This window comes from Pygocentrus nattereri, chromosome 20 (genome assembly GCF_015220715.1).
Source record: "Pygocentrus nattereri isolate fPygNat1 chromosome 20, fPygNat1.pri, whole genome shotgun sequence".
Classification (NCBI taxonomy): Eukaryota; Metazoa; Chordata; class Actinopteri; order Characiformes; family Serrasalmidae; genus Pygocentrus; species Pygocentrus nattereri.
In genome coordinates, this window is record NC_051230.1 from 13,400,090 (window position 1) to 13,421,713 (window position 21,624).

Below are 21,624 nucleotides of genomic sequence, written 5' to 3' on the forward strand. Positions count from 1 at the left end.
AACACAATGCAAAGGCAACAAGGATGTATTACAGTAGTAATGGAGTCAGTAAAACATGCCCACACAAACAAGGCGGATAGTCATAAAATACTGAACAAAAAGATCTACTCAGCAAAAAAGATTTACGCAACATGCATCAAAAGTCCTTCCCAATTCAATAGATGTTCCTGTAAAAAGCTTGAGAGATATAGACACTACCCAATGATAACTTCACAGTACAGGAAGGGGACAGGTTTTATATCTCTGAGACAAACACTTTCTTCAGTTATTGTCTGTTAGATCATTTATCAAAATCAACAGGAGAAGGAAAAAACATTAATGAAGTAAATTCTAATATTTCTCCTGGCCCATTCTTTATGAACTGTTCATATAATGTATAAGGCACCTGCTGGTTTCAAACTTTAGAAAATAAAGAGAAATGGAGTAATTCCTAAATGACATTAACAATATCTACAGTGTGGGTCAGGATATCCCATATAGGTGTTTACACGTTATCTGGATACTGTATAAGCCTATTAGGAAGTTACGACGGCTGGGTAGCTCTGTTGCGTCAAGCTCCTGTCTAACTCTGAGGGAGAGGCAGGTTGGACTGCTACATTGTAGTAGCAGCCTGCATTTATGTGTCAGTGGGTTTAGCGAAGGGTTAGATATAACGCTATCTCAAATTATATCCTGCCAGGTACCGGAAGCCTGGCACCTCCACTCAAGCGATGAAAAAATAAATGATAAACTTCGACTAGGGGGATATTTTGAAAGCTCAAACCTTGAACACCAAGAGCTGGCACAAAACATAACCTAGACAGGATCAGCTTCTTATTGATAAGTGGACTGAATGTAACAGTGGACACATGGAAATCGGAGCTGATTAGTGGGGGGCTAATCTTAATTCTTAATTGTATTTATGACTACATATGAGCATGAACACAGAAGCATGTGCATTACTGTTCGGAAATACATGTGCATGCATTACAAACATGTAAAAGTGTCCAAAAACACTTGAAGTCACTCCCTCAGAGTTCATAATAACGTAACTTCCCTTTTTAAATGGACTGGGAGAGAGTGGCCAGGCTGTGGCTCATCAGTGGGTTTCAGTCTAATGAAAAGCAGATCCCATGTGTATGTGCATGTGTGTATGTGTGCGTGTTTGTTTATTGTGTCGGCGAGCGGAACTCTCTGGCTCTTGCCAGCCCCACCAGCGGCTCATCTGTTGTGGTTACAGTCGTCAAAATGCAGAACAATAGAGAGTAAGAAAGATGGAGGGATGGGGGTTGGGGTGGTGGTGAGGAGGGTTAAAAGCATTACCCCCAGCTTTCAGACCCTTCATATGTTTCACATCCACAGATCCCCACGCTGTAACCCTTGACCCATTACCTAGCTCTGAAACCCTGACTCCTGACACAAATAGGTCCAAAGGTAACAGAAACAAAGAACAGAGCAATGTGTGAATGTATGGAATACATAATGACACATTTTTCACCAGAGGGTCCTTAAAGCCATAACAAGAAGTACATATGTAATAAGCAAAATATCTGCACACGTTGCCTAGTTCTAGCTATGTAAATATGTAATCTTTGCTGTTTACCTCATTCCGCGTTTGATTTATTAGTTCAAATTAAACAGAAAAGGAAAAAACAGATAAATGCACATGGAAGATGAATACGCAGGTAAATGTATGAGAGAGCCTAGTTTCAGAATTTTTGCAAACAATGTCGCCATCTACAGGACAAAACAGAGACTGCAAGTACTGAAAAGCAAAAAGATTTGATCTCTCCTTTCTACACAATGCTACCTTTTTCTTTCGTCTGCTCACATTGACAGTCTTACAGCTGTATAAGATATGGAATAAGAGATAGAATAATACAGCCTATCTAAAAGGAAAAAACTGCATGTTTCCAGGACACCCAGAATGCAGTTCAAAAGCTCGTTCCATTTTTGAAATGCGTCTCCTAGATACTTTCTAGGATAGAATTATTCATAGTAAGAACAACTTAGTTTGATGAGCGTGAAATGATTTCCCTAAATTCATTCAGTTATCTCTCTGTAAATCTTTCTTTCACAACATGAGTAGCAAAACCCCCTTTGAAAAGTCACTAAGCCTTTAATTTTTTTTTTCTGAAATCACCACTGAGCATTTAAATGAAACATGCAATCACATGGCATCATCCCACACTCCACTTGGGTGTTTTTAAAAATCACCTCCACATGATTAAAAAAATATCAGTATTAGCATGGCACTGTTTTGGCACCACTTAATTGGAAAAACACAAATAAACAAGAAACTAAGTGAGTGTCTCAGAATCGCTGGAGGTGAGAAGTTATTATTTCCACCTGTTCTACAAATGAAAAACATTCATTAAAAGCAAAAAAAAACTTTTCTTAAAAAAAAAGAAAAAAAGAAAAGAAACTCTTCCAGAGTAAACATTAAAATGGACGATGCTGCTATTTTAAAACATTTGCGAAAACTCTTCTCTAAGGAGTTAAGCAAAACCTAATTAAGTAGAATCTATGCAGTTAAACAAACAATAAATAATTTGAATATTAAGCCACTATAATTAAGTCAGATTTTTCTTCTCTTTTTTCTATATTAATCTTACATTTTTCATGCATTCTGATAAATAAATGTGCACATTAGCTACTTACATAGCTATTTATGTAAACCTAGCTATAATTTAAAACACCATAGGAAATGATTAAAAATATTACTATTTGTAAGTATTTGTGAACTTACATATATTTCCAAATTGCATTTCCTAACCAAGGTTCCATAGGCACAACTCTTAGAACTGGAAAAACAAACCAAGGGAATAAAAAGAAATTATGCATATTTTATATTATGTTTAATTCCTTTGTGTGGAATTCCAGAATCTATAACTGCCTTGTATTAAGCTTCAGCAAATATTCATTATACCTTGTGAATGTAAACAAGTTTAGAAATAGTGGTTTAGATACTCCAGCTTGTGAATTAAAGTAAAGAAAGGGAGTGTTTGCAGTAGGCTAAGGCAACACTGAAGCAGACTGGGACGGCAGCGAGGGTCAGCGTGCGCAGGGACACTCACCACGTCTCCCTGTCTGGTGTCCTTTCCCGAGGCGATGAGGATGTAGTTCCAGGCCAAGGGCAACAGCAGAGCCAGTGGGATCATATAGAGCTCAAAGTTCCACACCACTACTATGAAGAGCTGCGGAGACAGAGAGAGACGGAGCGAGAGAGAGACAAAAGGCAAGACATAAAAGAACTGATCAGAGGGAAGCTTGCGCAGGACATTGCTCTAATTCTGTACTCCATCCATTTGTTTCTCATACATGTGTACCTTAATTTCATTTTAAGTCATATGATGCAATATTCTAAGTATCTGAAAAGACTGCTTATATCGTGGTTAAATAGTAGATGCCAAAAAAGAGGTCTAAGTTATACAGTTTACAACCTGATTTGCCATATATGTTGATTCTTGTTAATCATATAAAGTTATTGTTAGTTAAAGTTGGTGAATGAAATTTGATTGGGAATATCCAACAGGCCTAATTGTTTTCTCAGTGGTGGCGAATGGTAAGCTTATGCCTTTTAAGTGTATCTGAACCTTAGTGTGAATAATCTTGTATGCTCAACATATTAAAAACCAAGCCCAACCACACTCTGACCTTAACCCAATTTAAAGTAACCTGCCAGATACCTCACATGGCTTCAAATGACCAAATGTTTGTGCTCTGCTGGGGAGACGAGGATGCAGCTATACAATAATCCATCCTGTGCCATTGCTGAGTGAACAAAGTAACCATTACACATTTTTGTGAATGAGGTTTAGACATCCAGATTATCTTATCAATCTCTATGTACAGCAATTTGTGAACATGCAATATTAATTTGTGAACATCCAAGCAATCAGCTGAAACAGAAGCACATCTTCCACCATAGTTGAATGAATGTGCTCATTCTTAATTAGCAAAACAAGACAATAAAAAATATACAAGCCCTACCTTAGGAATCCATCTATGTTCTCCTTGTAATAGCTATTAATCAAAAAGCACACTTACAAAGAGGGACATGTAAGTGCTCATCGAAAAAAGCACAAGACTAAGATGAAAATTTCCACACATTGATTATTTTTGTGAAACATATTTACAACTGAATATGAAGCACAGCAGGGTGTGACAATTCCATTCACTCATAATAATAATGAATCTGGCAGGATGAAACAGCTGATGAGTTATGATGTTTACTACAATGAATATTAATGTAGTGCGAATGTAAGATTGCTGGAGAACAAAAAGAGTATTTGTTACGGATAACGTGTCAGTTTTCAAGCCCTTAAAACTTTGTACTGTGAAACGCCTGCTCTATTGCTAGATTTTGCCACACAGAGAGGTCTCCTACTGATGACCACAACCTTCTCCACACGCGTATACCACACTAACAGCAATGTGGCCATATATGACTTCAGCACAGCCCTGTACTTTCAGACAACATCTAGATACAAAACAAAATACAAAACAGTTTGGTGCCAAAGTTTGAACAATTACAATCAAATCTTGTGAAAAAAAAACAGCGTCTACATGGAACACATGTAAATATAGTGTTTTTCTGCAAATTGTTGTGCACAAATGATATATATTTGCTGAGTGTCAAAAACATTTCATCACACCACATTTTATTTTTTCTATTGTATATTTTTTCTTCACTTTGATAAATTCAGCAAGTGTTATTATGCAGTAAAATGTGTTGAATTGTAAATATGTTCTCTGTAGAGTACGTGTTAACTTATTTTCACTCATAAAATCAACAAAACATGTCATATGATCACCTGTCCAAAACTTCTGCACACAACTGTAGATGTCACATGCCATATCTCAAGGATTTTTTATGTAATGCACAAAGCTGAACCTTCATGATATATATATATATATATATATATATATATATATATATACACACACACACACACACACACACACACACACACACACACACACACACACACACACACTCAAACCTATAACATCTACTTGCCAAAACTAAACTACAGGATGAAATGTAAATGTGCTAGAAGACACATTCAATACGCAAACTGAAAAATGATGAATCTTAGTGTACCATAACAAAACAAAGATATAAATAATGAATTATAGATGAATTGGCCAAAGCATTAGCATAATGCTCAGAGCAAAATAACTTATTGTAATGGGCCGAGGTGTAGCATGCGGTAGCTAGAAAACAACATATTACTGTTCTTTTGGGTTTTTTGTTTTCTTCCTTTAATAAAGCAGTCGTCAGGGAATAGGGAAGAACCATTTTCAATAATTCAACAATGTTTACAGGCAACACACTCACACACACCAGCCAATCAAATTAAAAGAATTCACACACACACACACACACACACGCACCCGCCTACCTGTCTTCCAACCTCAACATCTTTCAAGATTCTCTCTCTCTTTTCTCTTTGAATGAGCACAGCATCGCTTATGCCTTCCATGAAACATCACGCTCTCTCTAGCACTTTCACTCAAGAACAGTGGTGAGTCTTAACCACGTTTATTCCTGCTGCGCTCTAAATCTCAGTGTGAGGCACAAATAAAAATACTATGATATTCAGTTCAAACCCACTACAGTGAAACCTTTCTGCAGTGGAACCAAACAAAATGCTTCAAAAATAGCCTCAGGTAAAAAGAGACTACTTCAGAAGATGAGAGCCATTTGCAGTGAAATGCTTTTCATATTTAATCAGCCGGAATTATTATTATTTATTTATATATTTTCTAATTTATATTACCTTTTCCATCTATTTAACTCCACTTGTTTTGTCCAAAATACACCTAATGAATGGCTTAGAAATCTCCCACTTCACAATGGCACTTACAAATCCCATTCATTGTCTCAGCCCTTCAGTATCCGTCTTGTTTTCATATGCTCTGGGATTTATTTAACCTGTAGCTGGACGCAGTCCCTGGAGTTTGGATACTCCAGCGCTTGATTGACAGCTGATGTTAGCCGACACCTCCGGCCACTTTGAGGCGACCCTTCTCCCTTTCACACAGCCCGGCAGCCTGAGGAGAAGTGGCCCAAAGATTCAGGCCATTCTCCCATAGTAGGGGCCCATTTTCACCCCTATCCGCCCTACTCAGGGACAGAAGCCCTCCAAGGAACCAAGCAAAAGAAAGGATTTAGCCAAAGGGACATATAAAAGAAATCAAATCTGCAAACGTGTGATTGCAGGCTTTGACAGAAACCATCCAGGTAGACACAACATCAGCCTCCAACAGTCCAACAACCTGGATGCACATGGAGAAAGCTACCGTGCCTGGTAACTCAATTCATTGTGTGGGATCAGCACTGTTCTGGTCAGTGCACATACACCACCAAAACCAGTGCACCTGCAAAAAATGAATCTAGTCAAGTAATTCAGTTTTCACTGAGTAATGCATTATGCATCACCAACGAAAAACCATGCTAATCATTATTCTAGTCGCCAGTGTATTTTATGGTATGTCCAAAGGATGAGAACTTTGGAACACAAGCTGATAGCCACCTTAAATAAAACAAAATTTTATTATTGGTTCAGAAAGATTGTTGGTTGTTTAGTCAGTGAATTACTAATATTCCAATTCTGAACTAGCTCTCAGATAAGTTACAGTAAAAACTGCGTCCTCAGACGCAGACAATTCAACAGCTCTATAAAGTGCCACAAAAAGCAACCATTGTTATGAAAAGCACAATATAATATAAATGCAAAGAAGTAAAAATTGCACCACTGAACTGTACAGTTTCTTTATAATTAGGTTACCGAGACAAGCTTAACTCTATTTTCAAACTGAATATCTGTGCAGATGTTAGGACTTCTTCTAAATCCTTACCTTAAATTAGAGCACTATAGTCTAGTTAAAAGGTAGATGCTCACCTGCCCAATACTGTGTAATTAGTGCTCTTTTTTAACAGTCCTTGTTGTATATTAATATACTTCTCTGTTTAATCACTACAGCAGTGCTAATTCATTTTAGCACTCATAAGTAGGTTACAGACATTTTCATCTGCCATATCAAGAGCCGTTTAAGTTTGTTTTAATATCAATTTGATTTTGCACATCAATCACAATACACTTGAGATGAAGTCCCTTGTCAAAACTATTGCTCTGACTTTTAGAGAGAAGTAAGCGAAACAGCCAAGTGTTTCAAATTCTCCTCAATATATAATTTTTTTTTTTTTGGAAAAGAGAGTGGACTCTGTTTTGGCAGTCGATTTTAATATCATTTTGGCACTTGCTGTTCTGGAGTGGGGTATGAGCACTTTGGAGAATGCATTTGAGAATTAGCACATTAAAAGTGTGTTACCAACACACCCCACAACAGCCCTTCTACTTGGAATCGAGAAATTGAGTCATCATAGTGGTGTTGATTATTTTAAATGGTGCCAACGGTGGAGAGAAATATGCCAAATGAGAGGCTGATTATGGACGTCAATAACTCATCTGGGTTTTGGCCGGGCCCTCTGTAAAATTGCTCCCAATGAGTGGGGCTGCACTGCCACCTCCTGGCATTCTGGAAAACTGGATTATTTGTCAAAATGCACTTAAGCTTTGTTAGGATTTATCAAAAAAGACAGAATTACAACTTGCCTGTTTCTGTTCAGGAAAGGGTTAAGAAATGGAATGTTCAATAATATGTGCCATTTAAAATTCTTAATTACAAAAAAGTGACTACTAGATCCTCTTAATCCTTAGATAATCAAAATTATCATGTGATAAATGCCAGGATTTGTCAAAGTAGATAAAACTGCAACTGCTAGAAAGTATTTACTTTTGTTCAGGAATAGGTTTACTCAATAAAGCTGTCATATCTAACACTTTAATTTTTTGATTATACAGAAAGAAGATGAATAGTGCCACATTATCTTCATATAATCAGAATTAGCATCTGCTGAATTATCTCATCATTCAATAAACTTCTGTCATGAAGTATATAAATAGAAAAAAATTATCAGCATGTGTTACTAAGAAAGAATGGGTTCAGTAATGCAGTTATATGTAACACTTTCAACTCTTAATTATACAAAAAAGTGACAAATAACTGTATTATCTGTTATTAAAATTGATAGAATTACAGATGTAACAATTACAAGTGCTGGCATAACTTTCTCTTTATTAAAAGGTTCAATAGACATTCAATATTGTATGCTACTTAAAATTGTAATTACAAAAGAGGGCTAATGGATCCTTCTTACAAACTCAAAATTTAATTTTGTTGCTGTCAAAAATACACCATTTAACTGTGCAAAAATGTAATGATCAATGGATTGACAAAAATACATTGCTTGTAACACAATCTACTTACATTAACTTTATTTTAAACAAAAGAATGTTTTTCCTTCTTCTGTAAAGCTGCCATCTTATAGATCCTTTTTTTGAACGGGATTTTTTCGGGAGGATTTGGTAAATCACCGCCATGTACTCACTAACTCAAACTTTGAGAGGATTTTTTTAAATGGACACAATTGCAACTGGTAGAAAATGCTTGCTTCTGTACAGAAATAAAATCAATAATAGAACATTGAATAGTCAGTAATAATTACCTTTTAATTCATAGAAACTTTTACAGTAGTTCCAATATCAATTCTGACAGAAAAAAGAATTTCCAGTATCCAGAGATCCAATCATTTTCAAACTAAGAATTTAAGTGGTATGCATTATTAAATGTACCATTGTTAAGACTTTCCTAAACAGAAGCAAGCATTTTCCAGCTCTTGTATTCCTGTATTTTGATAAACACAGACAGAACTGCAACTAGAAATGCTAGAAATCATTTGCTTTTTTTCAAGTATGTGTAACATTCAGGGATCTGATCACATACGTAATATTTCAAATTAAAAAGTGACAAGTAGTTACTCATAACTAAAAATTGGCAGAATTAGCATTTGGTAAATCATAATTTTTCTAAGAAACCTCCACTATGCCCTTGTCACTGTATGTGCTTAGGGAAAACTCACCTAAAGTGAAAAGGTGTCACTTTGAAGAAAACAGTGTGAGGTCATGAATGAAGACACACACATACATACACAGACACACACACACACATACACAGACACACACACACACACACACACACAGACACACACACTGGAGCATTTGTTCCTCTCTTCCTCTCTTTTTTTTCTCGGATGGGTGTATTTTATCTAAATGCAAAGCAGGTGAGGGGCTGCTCCAGTTTCGTGTAGCAGCAGCCTCTCTTGTCTGCGCTCTCTTACTGATAAGAGCCCTACTTTAGCCCACATAAAAGAGCCGGGTATCATTTCCTTACCCTCTCCTTCCAATAAAGCCTCCTCAGCCAGTACACACACACACACACACACACACATCCAAACAGCACTCTTATTCCCCATGCTACTCAATACCTGCTCTATTTGCTCCCAATTCAGGGCCAAATTGCAGCTAAAGTTACGGCAAATTTGTTTGGAGGAAGAGTTGGTGAGGCTTGGCCGCTCCAGGGCAAAGAGAGGGCCAGAGCCACAGGGAGGAACGCACAGGGTGAGTTGGCACACAGTGGGCTTTCTCAACCTGACACCACTGCTGCCAACAATGGCTCACTTTCACAGCAGGCGGATGGGTGGCGGCATGCTCAGCTTACAGGTGTTCACTTAGAGCTTTCTACACACAAACTTCAGCAGGTAGTGCAGTCATGAATACTTGGCACTTCACCTTTGAGTGCATGTATGCATCAATGTTAGGGGTGTAAAAATGAAGTGTCATGATTCAACTATGTTACCTTTTTCATTACATACATTCCTGTTCAACAGACCACCCTTCATTTATTAGATTTCTAGACAAAATGACCATTAAGGATAGGCTATTAATTTTTCAGAAGATATTTCTGAGAAGAACAGATGTAAGATAATCCATGTGCATAAGGAAGAGAAAGTCAAAGGAACATAAAAAAAACATGTTCCAAAACTTACTGTTTAAAAAAATGATACAGAGAAAATGGGACCCCTAACAACTATGCAAGATGAAGACCAGCAAAACTCTAATCATCAGATAAACAGTACTTAAAGTTTTCATCTTTGAGATATAGGAGTAAATCAAGCCATTGCTTTATTTTCTGAAAAAAAAAATCCAGAAGTGTTTCTGTCCATCTTTCCACTGTGAGAAGAATCTCAACACTATGGATCTGAAAGGATATGTGGCTGTCAAGAAGCTGTGATTGCAAAAAAGGAAATAGACAAAAAAGAAGCTGCTGGTTTTCTTAGGACAACTGACCAACTACCCCAGTGTCCAGACCTCAACACTGAATTGAATGTGTTTGGGATTTCATGGGTTGTGAAAAGCTGAAAATGCAACCAACTCCTATGACTTAACTTTGAAAGTATGGAAAATATCCCTGCCGATTTATTTTAAGAGCAAGTCTCCTGAAAAGAATGGAAGCTGTAATAAAGGTGGGTGTTGATATATCTGTTTTGACTGGAAAATAAATAAATAAATGTTCTCTGATTTTGTACAGTACTTTATAATGTATGAAGTGTCAAGGTAAAATATGCAAAAAAAAATGTTACACCCCCCCCCAATATAAACAAGGAAGTAAACCATCCACATCCTCAAAGACATCAACCAGTCGGCAAAGTTTGATAAAGCATTTTTTTAAATCGTTACATCACTGATGTAATGATCCAAACTGATTTTAAGAGTATATCGATTTTTATATTTTGGTATATATAAACAGATAAAAGCCTGTGCGTTGTTTTATAGCCTAAATTCTACTATTTACATTTATTTTGTAAGTTCAGTGTATTTTAAAAATACTTCTGAATCAAACCATGGAGAACTTTGATATTTTATGATGCATAAAAACTTGCATAACAAAAAGTTGTTATAGGTAGTGAGGTCATGAATGGTTGGCACCAACATCAATGTAGATCTGCACCTGCATCTGGACATCCATACAAAAGGCCACTGAAATCATATGCTGAACACAACAGTTCCCATCACAGTATAGGATATGCACACATTAGTTGCAACAAAAAAGTTCCAAGAAAAACAGTATGTCTCAACTTTGAAAGAGTTGCAAGCATCACAGCAACTCACAACAACAACAACAACAAATTGGTAACCTAAAAAATTCTAATAAAGCCGTGTCAAAAGGTACCAACCTAAAAATACCAGAATAGCAAATCACAACACTCGCTTCACCTCACAGCCATTTTCATCTACACTGTGTTAGCATTCCCTTTGCTGTGGCTAACCTTTGTGTAGGAATAGGTAGGGGTTCTGCAAAAGCAGCCACGCTGTTTCACAGTGTATAATACACTCTGTGTGTTAAGCTGAAGTCTGTCGAAACTTGGCAAAGCTACACAGCTGGGGATATCAACAGTGCTGCAAAATATCACCTTGACCAGATGGCTGGTGATAAAGTTGTTCTTAAAGTAATGAATTAAGCGATTAAGAGAGCTCTTATTAACATTAAGACTACAACTGTTAATAATTAAATAAGTTCTAGGAAAATAATAACCTATTCAATAGAAGGAGCTGATTTGTATTGTTTCCTTTTTCCCAACCAACTTACTCTCCGTTTAATCTGTAAAAATTAAGGATGCACAATGAAATCAGAATTATTTCAGTATCTGCAGACATGTCTAGATGTCTACATCTGACCAATAATTCCAACTAATAATTGATGGAGTATTTATTGTCTGTGGAAGACTGTTTAAGCAATGCTTGGCTAATCCATGTGCATTTAATCACTAACCCTAACCCTTACCCTAACCCTAACCCTACAAAAGTTTATTTATCAGTTTCAGCATCGGCAAACGTACATGAAAATATCAGATATCAGGGCAAAATGCCCATACAGGTATGTCCCTAGAAAAAATTAGACATTTAATGGATTTGGAGATGAATTACTATGCAATCATTTTCTCCTAAATAACTAAACAACAAAGAAGCAGGTGTGACCTCATGTTTTTAGCAGACTCTCTTGACATTTCTTTCTCTGACATTTTCATTTCATTTTTTTCTCCACCCAACAGCTGAAAAAGAGTAGAGAAAAAATTGTTGAACTTAAATGTTAACTGATCGATACAGACGCCCCCGTCCCTCCTCCCCTGCTTTCTAAACTGTAGCAAAATTAAAATGTGTCAAGCGGCAAATGTTAACGGCCGACGCGGGCAGCGCTTAAAGACACGTTAACACTAAAACAGACAGATCCTGCTGCATATTATGCAGTGCCACAGAGCAGGATTAGCACGACTGTCCTGTTAGCACTCAGTCACACAGCGAGCTTTCGAGAGGGTGTCCTTTAAGCAACAGCTCAGCTGTCCAATTATACTTCCTGCTTTCTCTTCACTATGCAGCAGGAGTTTGCGGAGAGACATATATTAAGGTCGGGCAATCTGGCAAAAACAGAACATCATGATACTTCAAGATGCTTTTACAGTTTACAATCTATATCATGACATTTGGTTTTTTAGTTTTTCACATACACTGAAATAGACAAAATGCAAAAACTAAAAAAAAAACTTACTTATGAAAAACTAAGTATATATTTTGTTTTGTTTAAATGAAATGACTGAAAAAAATACTTAAGGATCACACAAAAAAACAAGTGGTAAACAGTTAAATAAAATAAGATCTCCTGACTTCTTATTACTACCTGTTACTAAAAAGTTTATGCAGTTTCTATACACTACTTGTTGTTTACGGGCTCTCTCTACCTGGTCTAAATGTTTGTTTGTGATACATGTGGTTGTTCAGATGGCCTAGAAGTACTGACTTTTTTAGCATAAAAACAACAATTTATTATTACATTTCCCACCTTTAAGAGATATAGCAAGAATGAAACATCACACTCAATGCTCCAACTTGCAGGAGATAAACTGCTGATGGAAACATTTCATGTCAAATCAGCAGCATGATATGAAAAACAGGAAATGGTTACATGAGTGAATCAAGCTGATACCTGGCACAGTTCAGTTTCGCTCTCTAAGCTGTGCCAGTACTGCAAGACCTGTTAAGAGTGTGTGAAAATGTGTATGAGTGCAAATGTGAGTGTATAGCTCCTTACAAGGAAGGCACAGATGCTCCTCTGAGGAGACTCCCACTCAAAGCAGCTGTTGATGTAGCAGCCAGCGTTGATGAGGAACATGATGCAGCGCCTCACTCTGTTGAAGTTCTGCAATAGCAACTGAAGGAAAAAGAAATACTTTAGTCATGCCTTAAAACAGAAGCCATCAGCTCTGGTCATGGGAGGCCAGACTTCAGCAGAGAGTTGTGATTTCCACACTTCAAATACCAGAGCACACTGACCCAGCACTACCCAACAAACACTAACATACTAATATTAGTTGCTGGGTTTACACTGTTCCAAAACAAGAACTGACAATCAAAGGGACTGTAAGCAAGGGGACATTCTAGGAAAGTGTGATGAGGATGAGCATTTCAGAACAGTGTATATGCGGGAGTATTCTAGAACACTGTGAATTGGGTAAAGACACTTGAACAGTGTGAATTGCAGAGAACGTTCTAGATGAGGGCAAATGGCAGACAATGTTCATGAATAGGGTAAACACCAGAGAACAATCTACAACAGTGTCAATGAAGGAGAACATTCTAGAACAGTGTGAATGGTGGAAGACATCCTGGAACAAAGTAAATTGGGGGCTGTGTAAGTAAGGGGGCTTTCTAGAACTGTGCGATTAGGGTGAATATTCTAGAACAGTGTGAATGAGCTAGCATTCTTAAACTGTGCCATTAGGGTGAACATTCTAGAACAGTGTAAATGAGGGGACATTCTAGAACTGGAGAATATTTTCCAACAATGTGAAAAACAGAGAACATTTTAAAACCGCATGAATGGGAGAACATTCTAGAACAGGGTCACTAGGAGAGGAAATTCTCAAACAGTATGAATGTAGCATGTATGGTGGAGAATATTTTAAAACAGCACGAATGGGAAAGAACATTCTAGAACAGTGTGAATAAGTAATAAAATAGTAAGAATGGGGGAGAATATTCTGGAATGCTGTGAATGTGGGAGAAAATAGACTCTAACAGTCACATAGGCATAGCATACCAACTCTGTTGGTGTTTGCTGGAGAACATTGGGTTGGTGTCCTCTGGGCTTAACACACCAATTACACTTGGTAATTAATAGCCAAGATGTATCAGATGTGTCTGATCATGGAAATTACCAAACTGTGCTGGACTCCAGCTGTCCAGGACTGAAGCTGGACACCTTTTGCCAGCCCCTATTGGACAGACAACACAAACTGGACAGACAAGTCAAAAGCACCCAACTGCAGGTCGCTCACATTTATCTAGACTGCTTTTTGTCGTGAGGACTTTTGTTGGCTTTCCATGTGCCCTGCCATTGATGTAATATCTGAAATAAGTTGTATAAACAGGCTTTAGTAGGCATATTAAGCATGTCTACATTTGGTATAAACTGCTATACAGAATGAATTATGGCAACAAGGCTCACAATAAGTGTGTTTTGGCAATGGTCACATCACCAATTGCATCGGGGCATCTGGCATGCAAAATGTGGTAAATAAACGGGAGCGTTCGAGCCACACTTTGTAGTCCCACGCCAATTTTGGCAAACAGTCAGAGACTGGAAAAGCACTATTGTCCCATGGCATTGTTATCTAGGAATAACACCAGAAAACTGAACCAACTCTAAACGACATTTCAGACAAACAGAGAATGCAGCCAAAAGACAGCCAGGAGGCAACGTATATTTTTATATTATATTCTGTATATGTTTTAGACCCATTAAAGAAGAATATGCTGTCTTTCGCATCCCTTTTAACAAAATGGCATTGTGCATAATTCAGAATCAGTCTGATCTGCAAATGACTGCTGTGTTCTAGTGTCCCTACCAAGATGAAACACACATAGCCTCGTAATGGCAGGCTTTGATCATAGCAAATATCTGCATTTACTTTGCCAGACTCAGAGACGCTACCTTTAAACTAGGCTATTTTGCTTGCCATTTGGGACCAATCAAGCAGGAATAAAATGAGAGGTAAAGTAAGACACAAAACAATGGAAAAGTCCCTGATACTGTAATATAACATTACAGAGATTATACTGGCAAAATACATATGTTTATTATGGCATGCCAGAAGTTTCAAAGAAAGTTGGATCTGCTGCCTTTTCCTTTCCTTCCTTTTCTTTTTATGGCTACTTGATATCTTTCTTACTAGCGCAAGCACACTTTCACATGCACACACACTCACACACTCGTTCTCTCTCAAAATGGCAAGACAGGCTAAAAGAGAGACAAAGTGCAAAGCGTGCACTTTCTGGATCTCAGAATGGCTCGACTGTGCTGTGAACTCCGTATGTGTGTGTGTGTGTCAGTGACAGGCCTGATTTGGTACAGCCCCTCCAATTCAGCTCTTTGTCCAAAGGGGACACATTGAGCAGGGTCGACAATGAAGTGCATTGCAGTGGTGCCACCGAGGGCCAAGCTAAAGGATGGCCAATCTACTTATGCACCCCCACAACTGACAGCATGACATTTCTATTCAGTGGCTCCAGAGGAGAGGGACCAGAGAGAGAGAGAGGAGAGTTAGGGAGAGAGTGACACTGTTGTCTATATTGTGCATCAAATATACTCTTCTCTTCAGTAGTAGCTATTAACATGGTGCTTATGGTGGAACTCTTTTTTTTGTTTTACCTGTTTAGAAACTCGAGGCTCCTCTTCGATGTACTTTTGCTCGATAGGTATCAGTGTCCTGAGACCAGCTTTCACCTACACACAAACATCTCTTTAGGATAAAATGCATGGAAAGGTGAAATTATGGTTGGAATTTGTTTAATCCTTAAATGTTGCTGCTGTCACCAGCAATAACAAAAACTATGGCGCATTTTTTGGTGAAGTTATCTGTAGTGACACAAGTGGAGGAATTCTGTCAAAAGTGCAGATTCTTGCACTTTCCATCAATACCGTATTTGTGGTTTTAAGTAGTAGGGAATATATCACTGTTGTCTAAAGAAAACCTCGTATTTCCAAAATGGTAACTTTAGAGGAGAAGGAAAAAACCTTCTTTACTTTTAATGTAAGTCAATGGAACCAGACGTCTTTACAAGTAATTTTGTCCTGTTTCTTTTGGTCCATTCATCATGAAATTTATGTACAATATAAAGGACAACAGGCTTTTTCTAAATGCATCAAAAACTGAAACACAGAGATACAAGGTTTTCTTCTGACAACAGCGATATACTACTATTCCAAAGTGACTAAAACTAAAACACATTTGTTGAAAATGATCACAGCTCTACCTCTTCAATGTTTTCAGCTATTTTGTGTAATGATGTAAACAAAAAAGAAATTATAGATGTGTTCAGAATGGTAAACAGAACTGTAGATGATCTTAGAATAAGTGTGAAAGCTGTAGAATATTAAAGTTATAATAAAATTAATATCCAGAATGTCTCATATTTGAAAAGTGGTGATCAAATCTCAAGGCACATAACTTACCAAGAACCTTAAAACCTAACAGATAATTACAGTGTATTATATTTTATTTAAACATTATATTAGCAATTAATAACTTCTTGATTAAGTTTTGATCATTTTGAATAAAATATTTTAAAATATATTTTGGAGTCTAACTTGTAGGATTAAACTACGCTATGTAAATTATCATTAAACAAGTAATAAAAGTAATGATTGTTAATGAGTGAGTTATAACTTTTGTATAGTGATGGATGTTATTATGGTTTCAATCTGATGAAAAGTTATTGTTGTGTCTTGTTGTGTGGAAAGATAACAGAAAAAGACAGTAATGCAGACTGAAACCTGTTGATACAGAATGTATGTATATGGTAATTCCTTACTTATCTATGTAACTAATGATGTCATTGTGTAATTACATTAAAACTGTAAAGCAAAAAACAGTAATAACGCTCAACTTCTTAATTAACTTTTTAATTTCACTAAGCAATGGCATTACAATCAAAGACCATGGCTGGAGTTTCTCACACACTTTTATATTGTATCAGTACAGTAATACAACACTAACGACTGATCTCTCCACAGCTCTAATGACTGATCTCCTCCATTTCAGATGCTCGGTGCCACATGGCCATGTGCCGCTCTCGTTCCGCCACCTAAAATGGCGGCTGCGGCACGAACAGCGGCACACACACCCACAAACAAAAGCTTAAGGAGAAGGGGAGCCTTTGGTAATTAAAGAGAAAACGAGGATGAGGGGGGACAGCCCCATGTTCAAACGACAGGAACGGCCATGCTTGAAGGGAACAAACAGAAAGAGAAGAGAGGGAGAGATAGTGAGAGTGTTGGGGGGGCAAGTAAAAAGAAAAAGAGAGAGGGACTTACAGCATTATAAATCACGTCTAGTTCGAGAAAGATGACCCCTTTTGTTGGCCCTGTCAGCTCCTTGCTTTTCAAGGCGTAAGCTTTCCGTTCACCATTTTGGATCTGTGGGAGAGGGACATGACAGCCGTCTGTCTGGCAATACCCAGCTGAATACACTCCCCGCATGACCTTTGACCCCCAGCTGCTGCATCTGACAGAGAGCCCAAAACAACTGTGGCGGCTCTGACAAGTACCTGTTCATTACGCCCCAACCACTGTCAGCCGCAAATTAACTATCCTGGGGGATCAGCCTGGGAGCACACATTACGCTCTCCTGCTTTTTTTCCAGCCTCCTCCTTTCTTTTTTCTTTTTTTTTTCTTTTTGATAGTGGTGTTAGTTTTATCAGTCTCTTGTAGCCTTTCCCACCTAGAAGTACAATGACCAAAACTGGACAATTCTCAAGAAATTATTTATTTGTACGTTTCTCAATTACTATTGCCCTTTGTTTAAAACTGAATTAGTTATGAGGGCTAATGTGTGGACTCACTTTTTATGAATGTAACTGAAGCACTTCAGGACTTACGCTTAATAACGGAATGGCCACTTTGCCCAAGAAGTCAGCACTCCGGTCTCGATCCTCGTCGTAAACCGTAACTTCCAACACGGAGTGAATGTCTTTCACGTTACTAGTTGAAAGACAAAATCAAAATGGGAGTGGGGGGAGGAGGGAGAGAAAGAAGTCATTGACTAATATTAAACATCGAAAAAGATCTTTGAAGTCATGGTGAAAAAAAAAATTGATTCATTTAAAGCCTTGGTGACAGTCTCCATTGTGTGAGGGTTAAAAAAAGATGCAGCGATTCTCCCTTTGAAATGCTATCTTTGAAAAGTAGGCTAAAGAGTGGAAGAAAATGAGGTTATTCTTAAAGAGACGGGCACTCCAAGGAGAGGCTAGATTACCCAGCTTTCTATGGGAATTCGCAAATGAATTTCCAGCCGGGCAGATTGAAAGATTATGAAAAAACATCAATGGAGCAACCTCTAGATTCCAAACTAATATGAGAAATTATGTATGGCACATTACCATACAGTACAATGATGGAACTTGCACAGGGAGAGTAATTTCATCCTGAGGTTCATATTGGTCCTCAAGGAAAAAAAAAAGTTTACTTATATCTAAAAGTCCATGTAGAGCAAGCAACATGGAACTAAATTAGAGTAATTTAAATGTTCTGCTGCTCTTAATTGTCATTTTTACTGAACATAATCCTGTATTAAATAGAGCACACTTTTTTCAGTATGTAATTATTATAATGCGGGATGTAAGATATGAAATGCAAATTCTGTATACACTGTGACTATTATTAAGAATTATCCATGTTAATAAACACTAGTCAGCTAATTGTTGCTCTATTAAAAACCAACATTTTGCTGAAAATAAAGTATATGTGCACTACAAATATCATCTTCAACTCACAATGTAAAGACTTTATTCCACTCTGGGTTGAGATTTTTGTACACGGTGTGCGTCTGCAGGCGGTCGTTGCTAAGTTCCACAACGCAGAAGGGGTCACTCTTGCCTGTGAGGGACACAAGCACACACAGACACACATTATCTTTATCAGCTGCAGACTAGTGTAATCCACTGGCCGGCACGCTGAGAGATGGCAGAGTTTCTTGGTACCTGATAAAGGCGTGGGAGAGCGAGGCTGAAGGGCTAAATTATACCCCACCACCTCCTTTAAAACACCACAGCTTAAGGGACAATTCATCATGCCTGAACTATGAATTTGATGTATTCATTTTTGCCTGTCTGTTGTGTCATGGCCTCATGCTGTACTGATACGCTGGCTTGCACACAGGTAGATAAGCGTTTCAGCCACGCGGCTGCCCACGGCCTTAGAGCTGCTCTCTCACACACACAAGCAGATGGTCACCCACAGAAGGCAGTTGAAGTTCATCAAAGAGGCACAAGAGGTAAAGACTCAATTATACATAAGCTACATATATATATATATATATATATATATATATATATATATATATATATATATATACACACACACACACACACACACACACACACACGCACATATATACACATACAGACACACACACACACAAAATGGCAAGTATCCACAGTATGAAGATTAATGTGCAAGCGCTACCAAGGCATTTAAAGTTTCCCCATAAAACAGTCTTGCTGTGGAACAGTAACTTCGACTGAATATTTAAAAACTACCCTAAATCATGTAACAAAAAAAAGAATTATCATAAGCAGTTAACTCTGGAGAGACATTAAATAAAAAACAGTGCCCTATATGCTTTGAAATGTGCTGTTAAAATATACATGTAAATATATCGAAGTAATTTGAAAGGACCAGTTTCCTCCTCCAACAAAATTCAAACAGCAAACTCTTAATATCAGCTTTGATCTCAACTTTAAACAAAACATTTGGGAGCATTTTTATTGTTTGTAGAAGAACATGATTTTTAAAAGATGGGTCAGAAAACAACAAAGATATGGCAGTATTCCCATAACGGAATATTTCCTTCTTCGTAAAATCATAAGCTAATATAACCTGAGAGTATTCAGCAAGTTCCTCAGAACAAAGTAAAAGAAGGGTTTATGCATCAATTCCCAGCAGATGAATGAGAGATTGCCATTGATCTATGGGAGCTGATAAAAATGGTATGACAAAAGCAGGACATTTAGGTGACGTGCAGAATAAATGTCACTATGATCAATGTGAAGTCCTTGCTGTCACAAGCCCTATCACTTCCAGAAACTCATTGATCGGCCAGCACTGGATAAGTTCATATTGTAATCAATGTGATTATAAAACACGCGTATGTGCTTTTGTTCAAATTCAAAAACTGCAGTTATAGTACATTAAACATTTTAAGTATAATGTTTAATGAATGTGGTTATTCTGAATGTAAGAGATGCAGATTGATAGCATGAGTCTTAGTAAATTTTGTCTATAAATATGCATTTTGACTGTATGTGAATCACTCATAGCCAACTAGCACTAAAATACCTAAACATGCAAATAAAATATTTCACATTCTATGAATGGCATGAATTGGCTTCACAAATGATCCAAATAAATTAGACATCATTGGTAAATTAAGCTTTTCCAGACATTTCTAATTGTTTGTATATAAGCATAAAATTTCTGTCTAAATATGGTCATCATATCAGTGTATTTCCATTGTTTTACTATGCAGAACGGCGCAGAGGGAGGCAGCTTATGTTAATGCTTAAATTAACACAAACAGATAGGCAGAGAAATGTACCAACAAACTGCATATCCTCATGCTACAGTCCTGCCTATGGCACATGGTCGTCCCTAGTGACGAACTCTGACCTTGTTTGTGAGACGGCTGTCTGACTGAATTTCACGCTTTGCCTTGGATGAAACTTTGACTTCCCAGGTGTGGCTGGCGAGACACCCTCCATGGGTTAATTTTTGCCGAACACACTCTGACTGGTGAGATGAGTTCAACCTCATTTTGGCTCCAATTTGACGAGCTGTGTGCAAATGTACGGCGCAGTAATTACATTTTTCAGGTCTGGAAGGCGTCTTAAATGAAATCCAGGGACGTATTATGCAGCAGTCTGCATGTAACAGTCACGTCCAGACACTTTCACATTTCAGTGCTGCTCCCTATTTCATATAAACAGACATTGTATATGATTAAACCTGGAATGACCTTCTAAAACGTGATCCCAAAATTTTTACACAATTACATGATCAAATAGATGTTAAAGTATTGTTGGCACAAACAATTCAATTCAGTCCAGTTCAATTCAATTAAAGTCCATTCCATTCAAAACTCAAAGGGGGACCAGCAGAATTATCTGGACCAGCAGAATTACGCTGGGGTTTGCAATACAGAAAAATATAATGTCACAATCCCTAAAAAAAAAAAGTTACATGATATGTATCACAATAAACTAACTCTGAGGTTTGATAAGTTGGAACAAACACAATTTACAAAATAGTGGTGCCAAATTTTTAGAACATGAGCCTAAGCCTCTTTGCATAGAAATCTACAATTGTTCCTTAAGAACTACAGATTCCCATTAAGTATTCAGAAACGCAAACTGTAATGTAACTAACTTGTCATTTGGTCCACCCCTATGATAAACAAATGAGAATTAGGATTGAAGAATTTATATTAAACATATCACATGGGTCAGTATTTTCTCAGTCCAGAGGCTGGTGTTCTATTATGACGCCAAGTCGAATATCACAAACTCCACTGCTAATACAGCCTGAACGGCGATTTGGGTTTGTAATAGCCACTCACACGATTGT

The 21,624-nt window shown here is 37.5% G+C and overlaps 1 protein-coding gene across 5 annotated transcripts in view; it reads right to left on the minus strand.

Annotated features, from left to right (window-relative positions):
- mctp1a (multiple C2 domains, transmembrane 1a) overlaps positions 1-21,624 on the minus strand; it is a 195,878-nt gene that overhangs the window by 37,647 nt on the left and 136,607 nt on the right. For all 5 annotated transcript variants that reach the window (XM_017691126.2, XM_017691125.2, XM_037531321.1 and 2 more), the window contains 6 exons: positions 18,777-18,879; positions 17,883-17,985; positions 17,320-17,421; positions 15,655-15,729; positions 13,036-13,155; positions 3,057-3,176 (listed from right to left, as the gene is read on the minus strand). In XM_017691126.2, coding sequence (XP_017546615.1) covers positions 3,057-3,176; positions 13,036-13,155; positions 15,655-15,729; positions 17,320-17,421; positions 17,883-17,985; positions 18,777-18,879 — 623 coding nt within the window. The remainder of the gene's footprint in view (positions 1-3,056; positions 3,177-13,035; positions 13,156-15,654; positions 15,730-17,319; positions 17,422-17,882; positions 17,986-18,776; positions 18,880-21,624) is intronic.